At 39.7% G+C, this 24,628-nt stretch overlaps 1 protein-coding gene across 2 annotated transcripts in view; it reads left to right on the top strand.

Moving 5' to 3' along the window:
- Window positions 1-19,837, top strand: part of OCA2 (OCA2 melanosomal transmembrane protein) — a 300,931-nt gene extending 281,094 nt beyond the window's left edge. For both annotated transcript variants that reach the window (XM_063459252.1, XM_063459243.1), the window contains exon 24: window positions 19,326-19,837. In XM_063459252.1, coding sequence (XP_063315322.1) covers window positions 19,326-19,413 — 88 coding nt within the window. In that variant the 3' untranslated portion in view covers window positions 19,414-19,837. The remainder of the gene's footprint in view (window positions 1-19,325) is intronic.
- Window positions 19,838-24,628: the final 4,791 nt, after the last annotated feature.

The raw sequence follows: 24,628 nt of genomic DNA, 5'->3' as shown, positions 1-24,628 counted from the left end.
CAGTATGTTTAACTGTAGGCAATGTTCTTTTCAGCATATGCTTCATTCTTCTTTCTCCAGGCATACTGCTGATCCATTGACCTAAAAAGTTATTGTTTTGTTTCATTGCTTCACAGAACAGAATCCCAAAACTTCTGGGGCTTATTTATACGATTTTGAGCATATTTGAGCTGACTTTCCTTGTACTTTTGGGCAGGGCCGGTGCAAGGATTTTTGCCGCCCTAGGCAAAAATAAATTTGCCGCCCCCCCATATGTCCTGCCCACCATGTGACATCACAATGCCCCGCTCATATGCTCTGCCATATGGGCCAACGTCAGTCTGCACAAAGTGTCTTTTAGACTAGACTAGTCTAGAGGTCGCAGGTGCTTGTCTATTATCGTTGTGTGGTTATCAGTGTGGGTTGGCGTACGGGTCTCCCAGATTTCCCAAGCTAGAGACCAGTAAGACGTTTTGTCATAGGTGCCCCTTGCCATAGTTTCATATGTTTTGTTTGTCTACTGCTTGGATGCATTGGGCAAAAGTGGGAGGGGAAGTTTGTTTCCACTTCCTGCTAATGACCGTTAGTGCAGCTATGATGATGTGGTAGGCTAGGTATCGTTGGTACAGTTTCAGCTTGTGTGACAACTGGAGGAGTAGGAAGGTCTCAGGTTGGTGTGGTAATTTTGTATCGATGCATTTCGCCGTTAAGTCTGCCACCTGTTGCCAGAACTGCTGGAGCTCTGGGCATTGCCACCATGTATGCAGCATGGTACCTCTGTCCCCGCTGCATCTCCAGCAGGTGTCGGATGAGTTGGGGAAATAACGCTTTAGACGCGTCGGGACCAGGTACCATCTGTACAGCACCTTTCGCGCTAGCTCTAGGTGGGTTGTGCAGAGGTCATTTTTTGGTGCGTCCGGAAAATGTCGCCATTGGGCTTCTGAGAGTCGCTGTCCGAAATCTTTCCCACGCCACTATGTGGGAGGGTTTTTTTTCTGAGGCTGGGTATTTTCAGAAAGATAAATCGCAGAAATGAGTTTGGTGGGCAGTTTAGATGATGAGTATAGTCTTTCTACATTCTGCTAGTGTGCATTCAGTGCAGTGGCAGGCAGCGGTTTTGGGTGTTTGTCAAACCAGGACTTCAGTTGCATGTAGGAGTATTTGGCTATCGAAGGAAGAGCAAATTCCAATTCTAGTTCTTGATATGTGTCATGTAGCAGTTGCGACATCGTCGTGATACCATGTCTATGCCAGAGTGAGTGGTTAAAATCCGGTATGAGGTGTTGTAAGGAGGTTATGCTGAGGGCGGGCGAGAGTCTGTCAGGGTTGCCAATCCGCTTTTTGTAGGCATTCCATGTGGAGAGAGTGAGCTTAGTTGTGGGCAGCAGTTCGTTATGTTTTGGTATTCGATTTTTCGGCAACCAGACCAGTGCCGAAATGTGCATACCATTCATGTGGTCTTTTTCTATTGTGGCCCAAGCCTTCGGTTCTCGTTGTGGAGAAGTCGCTAATATAGGTGCTATTAGCGCTGCTCTATAGTACCCCATTATGTTCGGCATTCCCATGCCTCCTTGTGCAATCGAACCGTACAGAGTGGATTTCGCCACCCGTGGTTTCTTGTCTTCCCATACATAATTAGTAAGCAGATTTTGTAAGTCACGAATGTAGGTGCAGGAGAGTCGAATCGGGAGGGTTCGAAAAAGGTATAGTATTTTCGGTAGAGCGATCATCTTCACCGAGGCTATGCGCCCAGCCCAGGAGACTAATTTCCCTTTCCATCCTTGAAGAGGAGTTCGGAGTTCAGTGAGCAGCTTGAGGTAATTTGATTTGTACAGTGCTGTTGGTGTGGGAGTGAAGTTGACCCCTAGGAATTAAATATGGTCCTGCCTCTAGTCATATGTGAAGTTGGCTTTAAGTTGGTCCATCTCCTGTTTGGGGATATTGATTGTTAGGGCGAGGGTCTTTGTTATGTTCAATTTATAATAAGAGCACTGGCTGTATTGGGCGAGGAGGTCATGGAAGTTTGGGAGGGAGATGTGCGGTTGTTCTAACGTTAAAAGGATGTCATCTGCGAACAGGGACAATTTATATTCGCGGCCTTTAATCTTAACTCCGTGAATGTTTGGGTCGTCCCTAATCATTTGCGTTAAGGGTTCCAGTGCTAATATGTAAAGGAGAGAGGATAGTGGGCATCCCTGTCTGGAACCGTTTGATATGGAGAAAGGTTTGGAGATGAATCCCCCATTGACTACTCGGGCTGATGGTGCAGAGTAGAGAGCTGCGATGAGGGAGATGAACGTGGGAGGGAAGTTAAACTTGCGGAGAAAGGGCCAGTGAAGCCTATTGAAAGCTTTCTCCACGTCCAGAGATTGAAGTACACTAGGGGCCCTCCCTCCTCGCAGTCCATTGAGAATGTTGAGGACTTTGCGGGTGCCATCTGCTCCCTGCCTGCCACTCACAAATCCTACTTGGTCCTCTTTAATCAGTGATGGGATAACTGGTGCTAATCTATTCGAGAGGATCTTGGCTATAAGTTTTACGTCAGTGTTTAGGAGGGATATAGGGCGCAAATTTTGGCATCTGTCTGGGGGCTTCCCGGGTTTAGGGAGTGTGGCAACATGAGCCATTAGCATTTATGGGGGCATGGTGCCGGTGTGGAGTATGTGGGTGTATAATCTCCGAAGATATGGGCTAAGTATTTGCGCGAATTGCTTGTAATATGCATTTGTTAGGCCATCGGGGCCAGGAGACTTCCCTGTCGGGAGTGCTTGGATGGTGTCTAGAATTTCTTGTGTGGAGATGGGGTTCTGTATGATTTGGGTGTGGGCTTCTGATAGAGTGGGCAGGGTGTTTTTTTGAAGAAATGCGTCTATACCATGGGTTGTGGGCTGGTGAGTGGCGGGGTCATTTTTTAAATTGAATAGTGTATGGTAGTATTCGGCCATCTCATCATTAATATCTTGCGGATTGTGGATTTTCACCCCATTTTTCGCGACTAGGTAGGGGATTTTAGAGTTCGCTTGTTTGTGCTTCAATAGTGTTGCTAGGTGTTTACCTGCTTTGTTGCCTTGGGTATATGATTCAATCTTCAGCTTTGTTAGCATATAGGCTGTTTTGTGAAGGGCCATGGTGTTGAGTTGAGCGGTAAGGTCTGCAATGGATTTGGCCTTTGCTTCAGATGGGTGGAGGAGATGGGCGTTTGTTGTGTCCCGGAGTTGTCTCAAGAGGCTTAGATAGTCCCTCTCCCTTTTTTTTGTTTAACCCCTTAAGGACACATGACGTGTGTGACATGTCATGATTCCCTATTATTCCAGAAGTTTGGTCCTTAAGGGGTTAAGTAAGAAGCTCGGCTTATCAAGGGCCCTCTCATGACTGTTCTGTGGGCCTGTCATAGAGTTGCTATTGAAACCTCAGGCGAGTCATTCAGTTCGAAGTACTCATGAAGGTGGTCGGTTAGTTGTCGTGCAAAGGCTGCATCCTTTAGGAGGGACTCATTCAAACGCCACGGGGGTTTACCCCTGTGTTGGTATGTGCCTTGGAGGGACATTGTGACAGGTGCGTGGTCTGACCACACTATGTTCCCTATGGAGCATTCCGTCGTTTGTTGCAGGAGAGGCCCAGTCAGTAGGATGTGATCGATTCTGGGGTATGTTTTGTGGACTTGTGAATAGAATGTGTATTCTCTGTCCTGTGGATGGAATGTTCTCCAGACATCGTACAGGCCATGATTTTGTAGTAGTTTCGTAAGAGCTTTGTTGGTGCGTGTGAGTGAGACATGTCTGGCAGATGTCACTGGGACTGTGGAATCTATGCGTAAATCCATAGTGTGGTTGAGGTCTCCGCATATTAGAACTTGGGCGTTGGTGTCGGCTGGCAATTTGAGGGAGCTGTGAAGGAGAATGGAAACACCCCGAGATTTAGAAGAGTGGGTGGCGTGGAACTGGTGAGGGTAGTCCCGTGTGGTGAATGCAGGGGCCCGGTTATGGGCAAAATGCGTTTCTTGGATGCAAACTATGTCTGCTTTATTGCGTTTTAGGTCGTCCAGTAGCATGCGTCTTTTATGGGGTGTGTTCAACCCTTTGACATTGTGCGAGTAAATTTTCATGGTGGCAATAGGGAATGTGGGTTGTAGCCCGGGGTGGCCCGACTTATCAGGAGGTCGGTGAGAGAGTATGTTTGTGTGTTCTCTGAGCGGGTGGGTTGGGGGGTTACAGTTAAGGGGTAGGGGTCACGACCTGTATAGGTCCGGTGTGTCTGTCACACCTTGGGGGGTTGGAAGTCTAGACTACCAGTCAGTGGCTGTCTGGGCTCCATTTCGGAGTAAATGGGTGTGCAGAACTATTTGAGAAAGGATAAAACACATAACTTTACATTAGAACATTAGAACATCATAACTATAAGGAACATGTTACAGTGATCATATACGGTTTCTAGCGCCACAGTTAGCGAGGTAGAGTGGCAGGTGTAGGCTATTGTATGTCATATCAGCAGTGTAGATTTGAGGCTAGTATATAGTTGGGTAGCAATGTCGCTAAGTGATCGGTCAGGAGGTTATTAGCAGTGTCCCGCTTCAGGCAGGCAGTGCCCACAAGAGGCTTTGGCTTATATGCATAAGGGGTGTTTGAGGGTCTCGTCACAGGCCGTGGATTAGTTTGGATCGCACAATCCGTGTGTGGGTGAGGATGGTCCCTGTTGGGGTGGGAGCTATTCGGCACTCAGTCAGTCAACTAATGCCCGGCATTTTGGGGCATTGTTTGTTCAGCCGGGGTTCCCAGCATGTGTTGGGGTAAAGCAGCTGACTACAAGTGGAAGTCACCCTGGGGATGGTGGGGTGGGGTACCTGTGTAGGTATGGAGGGGTCTTCACCCACCCCTGCATGTCGGTATGCTAAATATGCGTTACCCTGAGGGGGTTCAATCACAGCTTTGTCTCGTCAGTACCTCCTGCCTAAAGGGCTCAGGGCGCTAGCCCAGCAATAAGCCTATGGTCCTGCTCAGAGTATTCGTTAGGGCAAAAACAAACAGTTGCATTTAAACATGAGGTAATATACGTGATATAATAGCTATAAATCAGAGCTATGCGGTATACTTGCGGCTTCTCATGGGCAACAGTTCGTGAGATATGTTGATTAGTCCTCCTGTGGTTTGCGCCCCTGTTTAGGGGGGCGTCGGGCTTTTCCAGACACGGGGTCGGGTGGGCCCCAGTTTTCCAGCGTTTTCATACCCTCTTCCGGGCTGGTTATGATTGTAGTATCTCCGTTCCGTGTAACGATTATCTTGGTGGGGAAGCCCCATCTGTATCTGATCCCCCGGCTTCTCAGCTCCTTGGTGACTTGCTGATATTCCCTCTTACAAAGAGTGGCAGGTCGTCCTGGGCAACAGATTCCGGAACACCGCGTAGCCGTAGGTTGTTCCTTCTCGCTCTATCCTCGTAATCCGCCATTTGTGCCTCCATATTCTCCAGTCTGTGTTGTAGTGTCAGGACTTGGCCTGCCGTCTCGGCTTGCGTGGAGGCCAGGTCTTTGCAGCTTTGTTCCACCCTGGAGGTCCTGCCCGATAGGTCTCTCACCTTCTGTCTGATTTGATCTGCCGTTACTTTCCAGGTGTTGATCAGGGTGGCAGACACAGTCTCCATGGCCTTTTCGAAATAGCTCTTCGTGAGGCAGTCCTGCAGGCGAGGTCCCTCTATTGCGGGGTAGGCGATATCTGCATCTGTGTCCTTGCCGCCATCTTGGAGCGCGGGCCGCGCAGATTCAGCGTGCGCTGTTTTTTGCCCGAAAAAGGCCATTTTGTCCATTTTCGACACAGATTTCTTTGCCTTAGGTTGTGTCATGTTGAATGATGTTATTGTTTAATTTCTCTGCTTGCAATTAGTGGTTGATTATGGAGCCCATGTGCCGGAGCAAATCCTTACACTGCCATCTTGCTCGGCGGTCAGCCTCGCCCCCCACTGTTTCTTTAACTTTACACTTGCCAACTATGCTTTTAATGGTGTCTCTAGGAACATTCAGTGCATTTGCTATCTTTTTGAATCCTGTTTCTTGTTTGTGGAGGGGGGGTGATCTTTTTTCTTAACTTTGTGGACAACATATTTTGCCTAGTCTTTTATCAATGTTATCATGATTGTTTGTATGTATGGCATTGGCATTTGTATTGCTACATTGGTAGCAGTATTTGCATTACTGAACATCATTGGCAAAGATATGTAGAACAATGAATAAGTGTTATAACTGATACCTATAGGATTAATAGCTTTATTATATATATATATATATATATATATATATATATATATATATAATTTTATTTTATTGTTTTTGCTTCGTTGCTTTTGTTGTATGGTATATGTTATAAAACAAATATACATAACATATAGATTTCTAACTTTGTGGACCATTCTTTTGACTTGGCCATATTTCTAACATGCAGTCAAACAGGACACTCAAACTCCTAGCCAATGCAGGTATTTCAGCTGAAGCAAATGTTCCAGCTCAAGCACATCTGGTGCAACTAACGAAACCCTTGATTAGTTACATCCGGTGTACTTGAGACAACTGTTCTGCATGTTTATGCTGTTGTGAGTGATTCTATAGTATTGATTACAATTTTATCCTTCATTTTACCATTTGCACAAAATCTGGACTGTAGTGAATAACCCTGCTAGAAAAAAAAGTAACCGTTGGCATTCTAATTATATTATGAAAGGTATAAACTTAATGACCACTAAAAGCGATGTTTACATGAGGTTTTGCCTTGCAAATTTACATAGAGTATTATAACTCTGCTCAAAATATATTTTTAGATTTTCTTACCTTTTTTTTGGACTGCATTCAAAATTGTTATTTGGCAGTCTGGATAGTAGATTAGTTTGTTCCCAATTGTGGTATGTGTCAAGGTGTGAACGGTGATTTCTAACCCTTAAATAAGATATAGTATTGTTATTCAACATAACTTATGAATTTGCATGGTTCCAGCTGTGTGCTCGTTTGATAGGTAATCATGAGCATAGCTCATCACGCACTCGCAGTGCTTGATCAGAACTGGCACAGCTTTGAGTAAAGTTTAAGAAAGCAAGCTGCAATGTAATGATTGGGCTGGTTATCCTCTAGTGAATTTGTCAGTGTCACGTATCCCATGGCTTTCTGCAGGCGGTATATCTTAATTGCTCTCCTTGCATTCTTAGTTCTACTTTGACAGCATAAATATTTAAAAGGATGGAACAGGCAGAACTTTTTTCCTGTCATTTTGTAGTCGAAGCTAATTTTAACAAAGGAATTTATTAAACTCTGCTCATTTTGGCAGTTTCCTTATTCAGTTATTCCATTGTTTGGTGTATACACAAAAAGCAGTTGCCTCTTTTCCTTTCTTGGTTATTTAGATTTGGGTGTCAAATCCGACCAGCATACAGGCACAGAAGATTCTGTTAAAAATGGCTTCTTATCTACTGTATTTACGTGATTTTCTTTGGGAATTACAGAGTAAAAAGAAGAAATCAAATACAAAAGAGGCTGTGTGTACATGTAGATGGCCAAGAATCCTAAATAATCTTAAAGGAAATATCGGAAATATAAATATAAATATATTTATATTTTTTTTATCAAAATGAATTGTATTTCATATTAATGCTAATATTGAAGAATATTATATTGATTGTTTTGATTACAATAGGGTCTTTCTTAAGATCTTGAGAGAGACTCTATATGGGTCAAAACATCGGTCGGGACTGTAGTTACTTTGTATTGAAGTCCTTTAAGTAAAACAATATTACACAAAATCCCTTGGAGCGAACCCTAATTTTTAACTATTTGAAGTACGCGGATTTGCACCAGGGTATGTATTGTATTGGATTTTTCAAATAAGAGGTGAGTGTATATGTATATGTATGTGTGTATATATATATATATATATATATATATATATATATATATATATATCTATATATATCTATATATATCTATATATATCTATATATATCTATATATATCTATATATATCTATATATATCTATATATATATATATATATATATATATATATAGTAATACATGAAGACTTGCACTCCCGGTCTGTAGATAAGTTAAAACAATTCTTGTTTATTCCAATTCGTTTAAAACATGATTGCTGCCATCAACGTTTCAGCCACTCCTGTGGCTTTCATCAGGATCAATTCAGCATACAAAAAACTTTTGTATGCTGAATTGATCCTGATGAAAGCCACAGGAGTGGCTGAAACGTTGATGGCAGCAATCATGTTTTAAACGAATTGGAATAAACAAGAATTGTTTTAACTTATCTACAGACCGGGAGTGCAAGCCTTCATTTATTACAATTTATATTATTTTTGGCTATGGCTGTTATGCACCCGGCATTTTTCATGTTTCGAGTGTGTGTGCTGGGTTCTATTGGATATTATATATATCATGTCATGTCCTGATGAAACTTCCATTGAGGAATTGAAACGTTGTCTCTGACCATAAAAGAACATTGATTATAAAGCCAGGAGTGCCGGTATTTTCTAAATAAGGTGTGTGTGTGTGTGTATATGTGTATATATATATATATATATATATATATATATATATATATATATATATATATATATATATATATATATATATCTCCTCTTATGTGTCATACTAAATGTATTTTTATATTAATATAAAAATACAAAGTAGAATTAAATTACACACTCTCTCTCTCTCACACACACACACACACACACACACACACACACACACACACACACACATATATATATATATATATATATATATATATATATATATATATATCAAAATATAAATAAAAAATAAATTACAAAATATATATATTTTTAAATGATGTATGTATTATATATACATCTACTTCAAAGACCTCATAGACTTCACATATATAAATATGTATAATTTAAATTATACGTACATATTTATGTAATATTTTTACATAATTAAATAATTTTATTGATTTACAATTTGAGGGACCTGCCTAACAACCTAGGCAGAAAGTCCAGAAAATTACTTTTGCGAACACTATAACCCTGTAACTTTCCAAGGCACCCTAAAACCTCTACATAGGGGGTACTGTTTTACTCTGGGGACTTCACTGACCACAGACATTAGTGTTTCAAAATGGTACATTGTATAACAAAGTTGATATTGTCAGTGAATGTGACATTGTTTTGAAAATGAAAACTGTTTTTAAAGTTAAAGGGTCAAATATAAGGCTTGCATTTCTGTTTTTTCACATTGAAATTTGACAGATTGGTATGGTAGCCCAGGAATGAGCATTATCCGCATGATGGCATACAATTGGCTAAAGAAGACACCCCATTTGCAATACCTTGCGTTATGTTCAGTCTTTTTTAGTAACCACTTGGTCATAAACACTGGTTTGTATGTATGTGTGTGTGTGTGTGTGCGTGCGTGTGTGTGCGCGCGTGCGCAGTGGCATTTAGAAATTGTAAATGTTTTTTAGAAGCCATAACAAGGGCACAGTATTTCCTGTCAAATTTAGTCTGAAAAAACAGTTACAGGCTTTGATCTTGATTATGGAAACCTTTTTCTCCTACATTAGTTATTAAAATTACTGAGCAGATACCAAGATGGCCACTTAATGAACTCCCTGGGTAGGTAACAATGCTAAAATCAATACTTTAAATGAAATTTATTTAGCAATTTGGCCATAGCTAGTTACAATATATGATGGAAAGGTGTTTCAAATATTTTCTCCCTGGCTAAATGTAACACAAAGTGATCATTTATTTCTAGACTGCAGTGGATTTTTCAAGATCCTGTATATCTTACTCCTTTTCTTTTTAACACACGGTGGTAAGTCCGTTATTGGAATTTATACCATAACTTAATTCTGACGTCACTATAGCTACACATGTTTTCGTAACAATCATTTGCATGCACCTATTTGCATGATTTGAAAAACAAACTTTAAAACTACCATATTGTGTAGATCCTAATACTGTGTATGCTCATGCTGCCAAAACAGCTCTGATGCATTGAAGCATGGACACCACAAGACAGCAAGTCCTGTAAGGTGGTGCCTCCATGGATCTGATTTATTGGTTCAGCACATCCCACAGATTCTCAATCTGAGATGATGGAAATTTGCAGGCAAAGGAAACACCATGAACTCTGTTGAATTCCTCAAACCGTTCCTGAACATTTTTTTTTTCAGTGTAGCATGGCACATTATTATGCTGAAAGAGGTCACTGCAATCTGGGAACACCAATGACATGAAAGGGTGTACTTGGTCTAACAAGTACCACCTACCTAGAGATTGTTGCAAAGTTACATTCACATGAAAGTCAGGAACAAAGGTTTCCCAGCAGAACATTGCCCAGTGCATAACACTGCCTCCATTGTCTGCCTTCTTCCACCTTTTCTCCAGGTAGATGCTGCACACGGCCATCCACGTGATCTAAAAGAAAATCTGATTCATCAGATCAGGCAACCTTCTTGGTCCATAGCTCCATTTCAAGTTCTCATGCTCATGTGCCCCATTGAAGGTGCTTTTGGAAGTAGAGGTCATCACAAGCACTCTGACTGGTCTGTGGCTATGCAGCTCCATATGCAGTAAACTGTGTGATGCACTGTGTGCTATGACTCCTTTCTATCATGACCAGCATTGAGATTTTCAGCAATTTGCGTTACAATAACATATCTTTGTGATCGGAAACCAGACAGGCAAGCCTTTGCTACCCATGCCTTGGGCACCCATGATGTGATGCCGGCTTACTTGCTGTCCTTCCTGTATACTGGGAACACCCCACAAGACTTGAAATTTTGTTGATCCTCTGACCTAGTCATCTAGCTACTACTTTGTAAATCCTTATCAAAGTCACCCAGGTCTTTTCACTTGCCTATTTTTCCACCCATGAAATTAAAGAACTGACTGCCTAATATATCCCCCCTCTTCATTGACAGGTGCCATTGTAATTATATAATCAGTTATTTACTTTACCTATCAGTGGGTTTTAATGTTGTGGCTGATCAGTGTTTGTGTGTGTGTGTGTACGCAATTGTATCACTGTCTAAAATGGTTAGACTTGCTGCCTGAGTATCAAGTATGTTCATTCTGCTCCTAGAAGGGATTTGTCACATTGCCTATCGAAGGAACACTCCAATAATAAAATAAATAAAATCCTTTCTTTACAAAGGTGGAGTATTCAAAACTCAATTTATATTCTACCCAAGGTGGGGAAAAAAAGCGCAATAGTCCCATGCTGTAGCTTCAAGAGACTAACTTACTTCCACTAAAACATTCTATGCCACCAGTTGTAGAGCAGCAATTAATTTTATTTTACTTCGTTTAATTCTTTATTTTTTGTTGTGCATGAGGTAACAAAACATCTTATGATGCCACAACAGCATATGTAAGCACAGTAATATCACAGTTTTTCACATATATGGTGTGGCAAACTCCCCCTTTTAGCTGAATTTGCCACAGGTTTTTGGAGGGGACTACTTGCCAGCCTTTTAATCTGGGACTATGGGTCCTGTGATAACCCATGTTCAAAAGTACTGTTTCTGCCTCTTGGACTTTTAACTGGAGCAGATTCAAACATGTGGTGGCGGCGGCGGCGGCGGCCATCTTAAATTGTCAAGCAGTGTTTTGTTGTCGAGTGTATGGAACGGTTTTGGGCATGGGACCATGTGCACGGTGGGGCAAAAATAAGACTTCCAGGAAATTCCTGAACCCCTGAACGGATCTGGGTGATTTTTGGATATGTTGTTCACAAAGATCGGGGCTGTAAGGATATGTTGTATTCTGTGGTACTTCTTGGGGTTTGTAAAAATCAGTTTTTTTATGTTTAGAGTTAATTGAGTTAGCCCATTGTCTTTGTTAATTGTATCACAGGCAGAGGGTAGGGATTGTGGACACTGTAGGGGAGTGTCAGACACTGTACATTGTTTTTATTGTTTTGTACATCTGGTAATTCAGTGTTTCATCAGATCCAGGGGGTTTTCCCCTGCCCTGAGGAATGGTATAAAAGCCAATCTTAACCATTAAAGCTGAGATTCGTGCGTACACTCCAAAACTGTGTGTCATCCTGTTATTGGAGGGAAAGAAGACTTCCTCCTGTGTCTGCTGTTCCAGCTTGCAGGAGATTCAACGGGGAAAGTCCTTGCAAGGACTAGAGCGAATTACCCATTCGGCTCCAGGAAGGAGCAGTTCCAGGGCCCCCGGTCCAGCCACGGCGAAGTGCTGCGGTTTGTCCCCTGCTCCAGCTAGGAAGCGGTCCTTTGGCGGAGGTACCTAGCCGGGGTACAGGGCACTCCGCTACATATGGCGTTAAAGTAGTGGCACATTTTTAAGGTGTAGATATAGACAGGCCATGCATACATGTCTAATTGTAGGTCACAACAGTTGAAGAAATTCAAAACATGCAAGACGTGGTGAATAGTATGCTAGTTAGAGTAATGGTAGAGTAACTGAGTGTCATGAGAGTAGGAAACAGGCTAGGAACTGGTCTGGTAACGAATAGGCATAGATATAGCATGAATGGCAGTAATGCTGCACATTTTATAGAGAATAAACATTTCTTGTGAGACATTAACCTAACGATTGGGGACAGGAGTACATTAACAGAGCTAGCCAGCAAACCTGTACCACTGGAATGGATCTCACTTGTAAGTCACTGCACCACCCAACATAGAAGAGTAAAATAAAATTGGGAGAAGGGACATCATGTGCAGGAAACCATACTGTGCTAATTGAGCCTGGCACAGACACAATAGCGTCTTGTAATGGTAGGCCCCCGACATGGCATGGCATGCTGCAGGTGACCACAGAAAGTCCTGGTTTAGCTGATTCCCAGGCATAGGACGCTTTCACTTGCAGCAGAGCAGCATTCAAAGTTGACAGCACGTTAGGAGTGAGGGAAGTCCACTCTCCAGACCCAAGCCAGTATGAAGGCCGACCTCTTCGAGCCATGGACCCAGTACCTCTCAAGGGCCAAGTCCCTTTCAAACCGGAAGTAGTGGGGGGCCCAATGTTTTGCCGCTGCCCGCGGTGGTAGACCCTCCGTCGATGTGGACGATGTCTCTGGGTCAAGCCCTCGGCGCTTTGGCCCAGGCAGACCAGTAGCAGGTTAAACAGGCACTTATGGAACATCTAGGCTGAAGGGAGACTCCTGCACCCCTCCGAACTGCCACCTGTAATTGAGGCAGAATCAGTGCTCCACATCTCTTCTGCGCTCAGCCTGGATTAATTTATACACCAGGTCATATTCCTCCAGAGCTCTAGTAAAGAAAAATGGAGTAGAAATACTCATATACAAAAAATGCCCTTTTGTCACCCATAATAAACAGACCGACACCACGGGCAGGTACATCATTCTCACAGGGACCATATACACCACCACATATCAACTGATCAACATATACGTACCCAACCACCCAGACCCGGAATTCTGGGAGCAGCTACTCCATTTAATACAAACACTGCCACATGGAGGTTTCGTGCTGGGGGGCGACCTCGATGCCCTGCCCGGCGTTTGATCGCAGCATGCCACCGGGAGATCAGAGGGCCCAGCAGGGAGGGGGACAAGACAAACTGCTAGCCAAGTTCATTCAAAAGACGAAATTGCTAGACCCCTGGAGGCTACAAAACCCAGGACAGTGGGACTATATGTTCTACTCGGCGGCACATTCCACATACTCCCGCATAGACCTGTTCCTGGTTAACCAAGGAGGGATCCTATGGATCCAATCTGTAAGAATTAACCTTATCACATGGTCGGACCATGCCCCTCCTGACGACATTGATCCATTCGGATCAGGTCGGCTTCGTACCATTAAGGCAGCTGTACGAGAACACTAGGACGGGAGCAGATGTCATATGGTGTGCGGTAAGGACTCGGATGCCTTCTCTGATTTTGTCCTTGGACGGAGAAGGCGTTCGACAGGGTCCAATGGCACTACCTCTTCTCACTCTTAGAGCACCTACAAATGCCAGGACCATTCATTAAAGGCATAAAAGCCATATACACAGAACCCAGGGCGCAAACCCTCGTGCCGGGAGCAGCCCCGACCCCTCTCAGACCCAACAATGGTACCAGACAGGGATGCCCCCTATCCCCCCCTGTTGTTTGTCCTAACACTAGAGCCACTCCTGCATAGGATACGGGAAGACAGGAAAATAACAGGAATACGAGCGCATGGGGAGGAGTACAAATTTTCTGCGTATGCGGACGATGTAATGGTCACACTTACTAACCCCCAACTATCCTTACCCCAACTCCGGTCCCTCCTAGATTAATACGGATATATCTCTGGCTATAAAATTAACCTAGAAAAATCGATGGCCATGCAAATTGGAATGGACGCCGAGGAGGTCAACAGAATAAAAACCACCCATCCTCTCAAATTCACACAATCCGACATTAAATACCTAGGTATTAAACTCACTGCGGACTCAGATAAACTGTATAATGCGAATTACACACCCAGTATCCAGGAACTTTGTCGGGACATAGAAAAATGGCAAGAAAAAACAATCTCATTGATAGACAGACTACATGCCATTAAAATGACAATGATCCCTCGCCTGCTGTTCTTATTCCAAGCCCTACCGATTAAAGTTACCAAATAATACCTAATGATACTACAAAGAAATATAGATAACTTCATATGGGCACAAAAACGCCACAGAGTAGCCAGACAAGTACTGTACTGAGCGAAATCTAGGGGTGGACTGGGACTTCCAAACCTATGTCCATACTATCTGACAGCTCAGCTAGCCAAAATAGTAGCATGGCACTTACAAGAAGGCTCCCACTGGTGGGTCAACCTGGAAATGAAACTGAGTACAGACCTACCGCAATTCTGGATATGGGTACCCAAACAGGACAGACCACCCATTCGAACCACCTGACCGGCGATCCTAAATTCCATACGAATATGGGATCTGACGGCCACCAAATACGCCCTAAAACACACACCCTCACCACTTACTCCGTATTTACAGAACAAAGCATTCGAGCCTGGGCTGAGCGCACAAGACTTTCGGGGAATAGAGAGGACGGAGATACAGAGATACATCCACATGTATGATGGTGGGTCCTTCAGAATGTTTGACAACCTAAAAACCTTAGCACCCCTGACCACAAAAGACTTATTTAGATATGTACAATTGCGAGACTTTGCCAAAAACCCAGAAGTTAGAAAAGCAGCCCACACAAGGATGACTTTCTACGAGCAGCTGTGTAATGCGGAAACCGTACAGAAGGGCCTAATAACAGCCATATACGTGCAACTCAGTGCCCCAGACAAAGACGCTAAAGACCCGAGATACATAAACCAGTGGGAGATGGACCTGGGTAGGGAACTGGAAGGAGAGGACTGGGCAGACATCTGTTAAGCGACTGCTAAGACATTGATATGCATGTTACACAAGGAACAGTCCTATAAAATGCTAATAAGATGGTACACCACACCAGTACAATTACATAGAATGGAAAAAACCATGACAGATACGTGTTGGGAGGGATGCGGTAACAAGGGTACCTTTGTGCACATGTGGTGGGACTGCCCAAGGGTCAACAAATACTGGAAGCAGATACAGACACTGACAAACACCCTGGAGAGAGATATAGATTTGGACCCTTGATCCATCCTGTTATCTAGATCTATAGACAGTCTCCCCAGAAAAGAACAACTCCTCTTCAACAAGATAACCCTAGCAGCCAGAAGGGCCCTAGCTCAGGCCTGGCTGAAGCCCATGATCCCCACAGACAATGACGTGATGGTAAAAATCAAACACACATACCTGATGGACAAACTCACAGCCCAAATTAGAAACACAGAAAAATTATTCCATAAAATCTGGCAACCTTGGAAAGACTATGCTAACAAATAAACTCCCCCAAACCAAACAAAGACTGAGGTACTGGACGGGACCATGGCCCGCCGCACGCCCTGACAAAAGCAAGGTGACCAATGGCTCACGGAACAGCGCCCCCCCTCCTCTGAACAGACCGAAGGAGGAAACAAACAAGGAGACAGTGCCCATGAACACCTCACTACCTCACGCACACCACAAAATAAGATCCTAACCGGTAGCAGTTAGAAGGGCAGTACTAAAATATGGCACTGGCACGGCAGCCAACATAGAAGTATTACGACCACCCAAACAAAGACCTTACTCCAGAACCTAAACACACAAATCCCCAGGGCTTGATGAAAGAACCCGATTGGAAACGAAAGTCCCCAACTTGATAGAAAACCTGGAAGGGGAAACACACAGGGTGAGACGATAATAAGGGCTAGTGCCATGAACAGGTATACACGACCTTAGTGACCTACACCACATAAGATCAATCCAAACGCAACATACGACACTGAAAACCAAACCTAACACGTACCGTAACAAACTGTTCCTTGTAGATACATAGAATTCTTTATTGAATGTGTGTTTGTTTTGTCTTGCTTTGTTTTGTTATGTTTTATATGGTTAACTGGACATAATATGTCCACCAAAAATGAAAACTTGACAATGAGCGGCAGACCATAAATGAGATTTCAAATGTAACACCATTTCTATTCTGTAACATGCTATGTATACATTTTTATTTATTTCTGCCCCCTGTTTGAGCCGAAATATACTGTGATGCCGTTCTATATGTCGAGACAAAAATAAAGAATTAAAAAAAAAATATATATATATATATATATATATATATTTATAAGAGTAACGTATCTTGTTTTTATTTTCTTTGTTAATTTAATAAAGTAAAAATATAAAATCGGTCACCAAAGGAAATATAAGAAATTCCATAGCTACTATAAGTAACAGCCATCAATTATGTACCATAGCACAGCATTATTTATTTAAAACAAATGATGAGACCATTCTGTTTGGGTAAAATATACAATACAAAGTCTTTAAAAAAAACTAAAAAAAAAAAAACCTTAGCGGTATAGATTTTTGTCAACTAATCATTTAGTATTTTGGACCATGTTTTTATAACATTCTGACTTGCTCAACATGGTTTCACGACTCTCTGGAGAATGTTAAATAATAAAAATGAATTTGTACTGGAAAGAGAACATTGTCAGGCTGATATGAACAGCAGTCTGTTCACTGGGGAATAGACGATATGAATAACATGGTCATTCAATTAAGGAACTATTTTTCTAAACCGAAAAAAGATATTCAAAAATGTGAAGTGTGAAATATTTTACATTCTTATAAAGAGATGATGTGAACTGTGCATGAGAAAATGTTGATATGTTTTAAAGAATGTGGGTGTTTTGGAATTAATTTATCACTTTACTGGCAGAGTAAATTTGATGCAAAATGATATAATTGTAGCAATCCCAATTTTCGTATACTCTACCCAATTGGTTGTCATAGATATGGCCAAAATTGTTTAGTGAAAATGTGGCGGTGATGAATAAAAAAAATCACTTGATTACTTAAAACATATATTATTTTTGTTCATTGCTACTAAATATACAGTGAAATCTAGTGTCCCTTGTCTATTGAGCCTTCTATCTAAAGACCTATCTTCTGATTGCTTTGCACTCAAGAATATGTTTCAAAAATATTATTGACTTCCCTTCCTTTAATTTACTGTTAGTGTTTTTCTCTAATCATCCCTATTGCTCTATTTTCCACCTATTGCTTTTCCTCTGTCACTCTTTGGTGATTGTAAAAAAAATAGGGCTTACCTCCTAAGAACTGCACCAATATATTGATCTTGAGATTAATGGAAAGTTAATACCAACTTGTTTTAAACTCATAAAAATAGAAACTGTTTAGAAAGATTATCCGATTCTGTTCAGTTTCAAGGGTGCAGTTTAACATAATTCACTAGTAAGAAAATGTAATATTGATATAGAAACAATTTTATTTAGGTTGGAAGATCCCAGTCCATTACGTTTGTTCTTTAAACTTCTAGTGATGTATTTCTACAGATCTAATGTGGTTTTTGCATACCTCTCTAGAGTAGCCCATCTAGTTTTCTACACAAAAACAAAGTATCCTGTTCAGATGATTTGTGTATGCAAAAATAGATCAATGTAATTTAATATAGTGCATTAATAGAGAAAGCCATGATAAACTCTATAAATGTCACCCAAACTATAAAGGTATAATTGACACTCACCCAGGAGTCCGTTAAATATGGCCATCTGTCAAAAAGTATGTTTTTCTAATTGCACTTTTCTCAATCCCTTCCATTCTAAAGATTGTGTAAACATGATTGCAAAATAGCAAAGCTGTCCATCTTAAATATTTTTATATTGATATACTTTGGATATTCTGAACCTGTATATAAAGAAAGTGTGGGATTTGAAGTCTTGCAATGAAGTTATATCTTTGAACCAACTGTTTCTCATCTATTTTAGTCACATAACAAACATGAACAAAGTCATTTGTGCGTTGTAGTGTTGAGAGAAGAGAAAATTTGGCAGCATCCAGTCTTTGACTCCTTGTGAAAATTATTTTATTCGTAAAAGTTAGATATTTCTTATTGCCAGTAATATGACTGTCAATAAGTCAATGGCTGTCAAAGATTAGTTCCAAATATAAACCAAAAGATGTTTGCCACTATAACTGGTTTTACCACTACAATACTACACTACCATAATCACAGTGGTCCACAGTTTGAATTATCACAGATCCTTAAATTATGTGAATTGTATGCAATCCAAAGTATGTTTTGTTTATATTGTATGTTCTACTCTATTGCATGTTCAGACTTTTGCACAGGGCCAGTGCAATTCATGTTCTATGATGTGTCAACCACAGAACCAGACTATTTTTATTTACATTTCCCTACCTCCCCTATCCATTCAACTTTATCTGATTTTGGAAGAAAATTGAACCACTGGAAAGGTGTTAATTTAATTTCCTTGATAGTGGGTGTGTTCATTTATAGGCCATAAGGAAAGTTAAATATGACAGACTTTCAGTTTTGATAAAATAATCAATTTGTCGTAAATATTGCTATTTACAAATTAGTCTTGAAAACCTATTGTTTTTTCTCCGATTTAGAAAAAAATATATATATAATATCTTTTTGGCTTTGTGCACCTAGATATCTTGAACTTGCAAAGTAATTTTGGATTTTATAATGATTGACAATTACTAAAGAATGCTGAATATGTCCTAAATATTTTGCAGAATAAAAGTTTTTTTTTTGTGTGTGTGTGTGTGTAATTGCTACATTTAGCAAGCATATGTTTTTACGGATTACTGTTGCAAGAAAGTTACTCAATATGTTACACTATGTTTTATTTTACGTCTTTTCTGTAGATTTACACAGCCGTATCCCAAATTGTTTGTTTTGGTTCTCAATATTATCTGTTTTTATCTTTTCCTGCATAGGTTGGGATTCCCAATGATGATCGTTTCCACCACAATCGGAATGTGTTACTTGCTAGTCATCCATGCTGTGTTGATGTGGAATGCTTAAGTTACCAAGCCCAGGAGATTCTCTGCTCTTTTGTCTACATATGCATCAATATGGATGCATTCTTCTAAGTGGCACTGGTACCTCGAAAATGTTGGCATTCTCAACTGTTAATAAAAAACACATCCGTGATATTAAGATTCCAGTTTTCAAATTATGTTTCTCCAAGCCATGTTTGTAACTGGCAATGCAAATATGGCTAGGAATGTTTAAACTAAAATAATTTGGTCATACTTTATAGAGGGTAATTGTGCAGCAAACTTATGAGCAGCAAGTTATAGGGAAACCAGTACAATATTCTGATTATTGCTATTCAAGTAGTAGTTTATAATTGCTCCAAATTTAGGATGTTTTTGCCACAGCTGCTCATTTTATACGACACCCTATCTTACAAAGTGGCCTAGGTGAGGTGGCCATATTTGTCTAGGCAATTCAGCTAAATTCTGTGGTGGTTCCAAATTTACCAAATTGTCTCAATTATTTTTTTCTAGGATAAGCACAACATTTGTTCTACCAGTACTTTGGTAAAAGGGATCCAAACAAGTCAACAAGAAAACAAAAATCTGGAAAATCCACAGTCAACTTTAGTTGAGTGAGAAAGTAACTGACGTCTGTTTAGTTTCCAGAAGGTGCTTTTCCCATTTAACTCACTAACCTAAGGCTCAAGGGAAAGTTTTAGCTTTCTGATAAAATATATAATATGAGCATATTTTTACTGAGAAATAAACAGAACGTATTCAGTTGAATCAAACTTATTTTTTATACCCTTAAATGGTAATAATCATGGTTAAAACTCGTGTTTTGCACACGTATAAGCCAAAACATCCATGGTCCAAGGCGTCAAAAGTTTGGACCCAGGATGTACTCAAATGTTTAGTTTCCTTTTTCCATTTTGAAATCATTTTAAATTACTGGAAGCTATAAGTTGTGGGGTCATAGAAATGTTTTGCATGTTTTTAAGTGCCATTTTTCATTCACTGTAACATGACTCATGTCATGTCAAGTTATATTCAGTTACACAAAATGTAACCTTCATTATATACAAACTGAAGAATACGTGATCATAAAAATAAACTTCAGTCTCTACAAAGCATCAGCATACTAAAGTGATAGATAGTCTTTTGTTTTATTTGTGATGTTTGTATTCGAAATAATTACTTGGTTACATAGGCTGAAAAAGAGACGTGTCCATCAAGTTCAGTCTTATCCCTAATTCCCTACCATTTACCCAAAAGTACATAACCTTGCATTTTTTCTACATTTAATTTAATTTGCCATTTGAGTGCCCCGTCCCCCAGTCTATATAGATCCCTCTTCCGCAAAGTAAAATCTTTACAGAGTTTTGTGTCATCTGCAAACACTGAAACATGACTTTCAATGCTTATTTCAAGATCATTTATAAATGTTAAATAGAAGCATTCCCAGAACAGAACCCTGGGGGACACCACTTACCACCTCTATCCAGCGTGAAAATTGACCATTAATGACAACTCTGTGTTCTATCCTTAAACCAACATTCTACCAAAGAACAAGAATATTCATCTTGACCAGTTGTGTGGAACTGCATCAAATGCCTTTGCAAAATCCAAATGAATCACATCCACTGCAACATCCTGATCTATACTTCTACTTCTTTGTAGAATGCAATTAAGTTAGTTTAATATGTTAGTTTCATAAAACCATGCTGATTTTTGCTGATAAATTTCTTCTTAATGAATTTCTCTACATTCTCCCTTAATTACCTTTCAAATACTTTCCTAGCCACAGAAGTTTAAGCTCACAAGTCTATAATTTCCAGGCAGGGATTTTGAAGCCTTTTATATATGAACCACATCTGCCTTCCTCCAATCTTTTTTTTTTTTTACACGATTAACCCCTTAGTGACCATGGACATATCAGGTATGTATGACAAAAAAAGGTCCTTAACGCCGTTACGGCGTTCTATGCCGTCGCGGCTTTAAAGGGCTTTAAAGCCGTTGCGGCGGCATAGAACGCCGTAACGGCTTGCAGCCCCAGGAGCAGAGGTGTACTCACATCCGCCGTGATCCTCTTCTGGGGGGCTGTCTGAGAGCCCAGGCAGCCCCCCTCCGGCAAAGAGCGATCACATGGCCCCCTATAGCTGGCTATGGATCTGCCAGCAGGGGGACTGTCTAAAATATTAGACAGTCCCCCTGCTGGTAGGTAGTGTAAAAAAAAAAATGTTAAAATGTTATAAAATAAATTAAATGCCTTTTTATATATATATAATATGTATATATATTATATATATAATATATATACATATTATATATGTAACGTCACACGTAATTTATTTTAATATTAATATTAGTATATATATTGATATTAAAATACACTTAGAATGACGTTACATATATATAATATGTATATATATTATATATATACGCATAATTACAATAATAAATAAATACAATAATTAAATAAATAAAATATTGAAACAAAATATAAAATAAATTATATATTCATATGTAATTTCATTCTAACTGTATTTTGTTATTAATATATATATATATATTGGAAACAGAATACACTTAGAATGACATTCTATATATATATATATCTATCTATATATAAAATACAAATAACCGCAAATATATATATAGAGATAAATACATATAATTACATAAAAGATTACATTAGTATACACGTAGAATTTATATATCTATAAATGCATATATATTAAAATTCTACGTGTATATTTAAGTAATTTTTTAACATAATTATGTCATTTGATTAATTAAAATTTGATTGAAATGCCTGACAACACAGGGAGAAAGTGCAGAGAATTTAATTCGCAAGCACTATATTAGACCCTGTAACTCTCCAAGACACCATAAAACCTGTACATAGGGGGTACTGTTTTACTCGGGAGACTTCGCTGAACTCAAATATTAGTGTTTAAAACTGGTAAATTGTATTACAACGATGATATTTTAAGTAAAAGTGACGGTTTTTGCATTTTTTACAAACAAACGGCACTTTTATGGACTATATTATTGTTGTAATATGTTTTACTGTTTTAAAACACTAATATTTGTGTTTAGTGAAATCTCCCGAGAATAACAGTACCCCACATGTACAGGTGTTATGGTGTTTTGGAAAGTTAGAGAGTCACATATAAGGCTTGCATTTCATTTTTTTGACATTGAAATTTGCCAGATTAGTTATGTTGCCTTTGAGACCGTATGGTAGCCCAGGAATAAGAATTACCCCCATGATGGCATACCATTTGCAAAAGTAGACAACCCAAGGTATTGCAAATGGGGTATGTCCAGTCCTTTTTAGTAGCCACTTAGTCACAAACACTGGCCAAATATTAGTTTTTTGCTTTTTTCACACAAAAACAAATATGAACGCTAACTTTGGCCAGTGTTTGTGACTTAGTGGCTACTAAAAAAAACTAAACATAACCCAAGGTATTGAACGTGGGGTGTCTACTTTTTCAAATGGTATGCCATTATGGGGGTAATTCTCATTCCTGGGCTACCACACCGTCTCAAAGGTAACATTACTAATCTGGCAAATTTCAATTTGAAAATGGAACGTTCTATATTTGACCCTGTAACTTTCCAAAACACCATAAAACCTGTTAATGGGGGGTACTGTTGTACTCGTGAGACATCGCTGATTACAAATATGTGCATTTTGTTGCCGTAAAATCTAACAGTATTATGACATTTACAGCTCTAGGGGTCGAGGCACTCATTTAAAGTAAAAAAAAAAATTATTTAACCCCTACCCACCTGGGCCATGTGACCGCTCTAAAAGAATGGTCACCTGGCCGCAATAGGTGTTCACAGTGCTGCCAGCAGGGGGACTGCCTGAAGTGACAGGCAGCTCACTGCTGGTGAAAAAAGTAAAAAAAAGAAAAAAGAAAAATTAAGTTAATTTAAAATATTTTAAGATATGAGATATAGTGATATACTATAAATGTATAATATGTGTATATGTATATCTTATATATAACGTCATACTAAGTGTATTTTGTATTAATATATACAAATATAATGCATATGTATGATTTCATAAGTGTATTTTGATATATACATGTATATCTCAAAATACACTTATAATAAAATCATATATATCCATTATATATATATATAATATATTATAAAATGCTTTAATTATAATATACATATATAGGAAAGTGTGTGTGTGTGTGTATTGTCTATATATGCATATTGTACATTGGAAAAAACATGATAAACAAAAACGCTAATTTTGGCCAGCATTTGTTACAAAGTGGCTACTTCAAAAGACTGGAAATACCCCATTTGGAATACCTTGGGTTATCTACATTTGAAAATGGTATGCCATGATGGGGTTATTTCACATTCCTGGGCTACCATATGGTCTCAAAAGGCAACACAGACCCAGCAAACCAATCTGGCAAACTTAATTGGGCAAGCCCTATATTGACACTGTAACTTTACAAAACACCATAAAACCTGTACATGGGGCATATTGTTATACTTGGGAGACTTTGCTCAAAAATTAGTATTTAAAACAGTAAAACGTATCATGACGATGAAATCACCAGTAAAAGTGCAGTTTTTGTGTAAATAAATAAATGCAAAAAAATATATATGAATGCTAACTTTGCCAAGTGGCTACTCCAAAAGACTGGACATACCCCATTTTGAATACCGTGGGTTGTGTACTTTTACAAATGATGCCATGATGGGGTTAATTTTTATTCCTGGGCTGCTATACGGTCTTAAAGGCAACAAAGACCCAGCAAACCAATCTGGCAAATTTCAAAGTGCAAACATGGAAAAGGGGAAAGCCCTACATTTGACCCCTGTAAGTTTGCAAAAAAAAACATAAAACCTGTACATTGTGAGCACTGTTGTACTGGGGAGATGTTGCTTAACACATACTGGGGTGTTGTTGTTTTTTTGTCAGTAACACCTAACCAAAACTGAGAATCCATGCCTAAAGTACAATGTGAGCGAAAAATAAGTGCATGGAAAGTGTTGAAATACCACCATTTGAAATGTGAGCGAAAAATAAGTGCATGGAAAGATTTGAAATACCCTAGTGTGTCTACTTTTCAAAAATATATGGTTTGATGGAGGTAAATTACATTGGCCAGCTTCAAAAATGTCCTAAATAGGACAAGGGTGCATGATGACCAGCTGTGAAAATTCTAAGTTTGAAAACTGGAATGCCCACCCCCTAAATAAGGTCTTTTAGC

The sequence above is a fragment of the Pelobates fuscus genome, chromosome 1 (genome assembly GCF_036172605.1).
Source record: "Pelobates fuscus isolate aPelFus1 chromosome 1, aPelFus1.pri, whole genome shotgun sequence".
Lineage (NCBI taxonomy): Eukaryota > Metazoa > Chordata > Amphibia > Anura > Pelobatidae > Pelobates > Pelobates fuscus.
The sequence above is the reverse complement of the archived record's forward strand: the minus strand, read 5'-3'. Positions and strand labels throughout refer to the sequence as shown.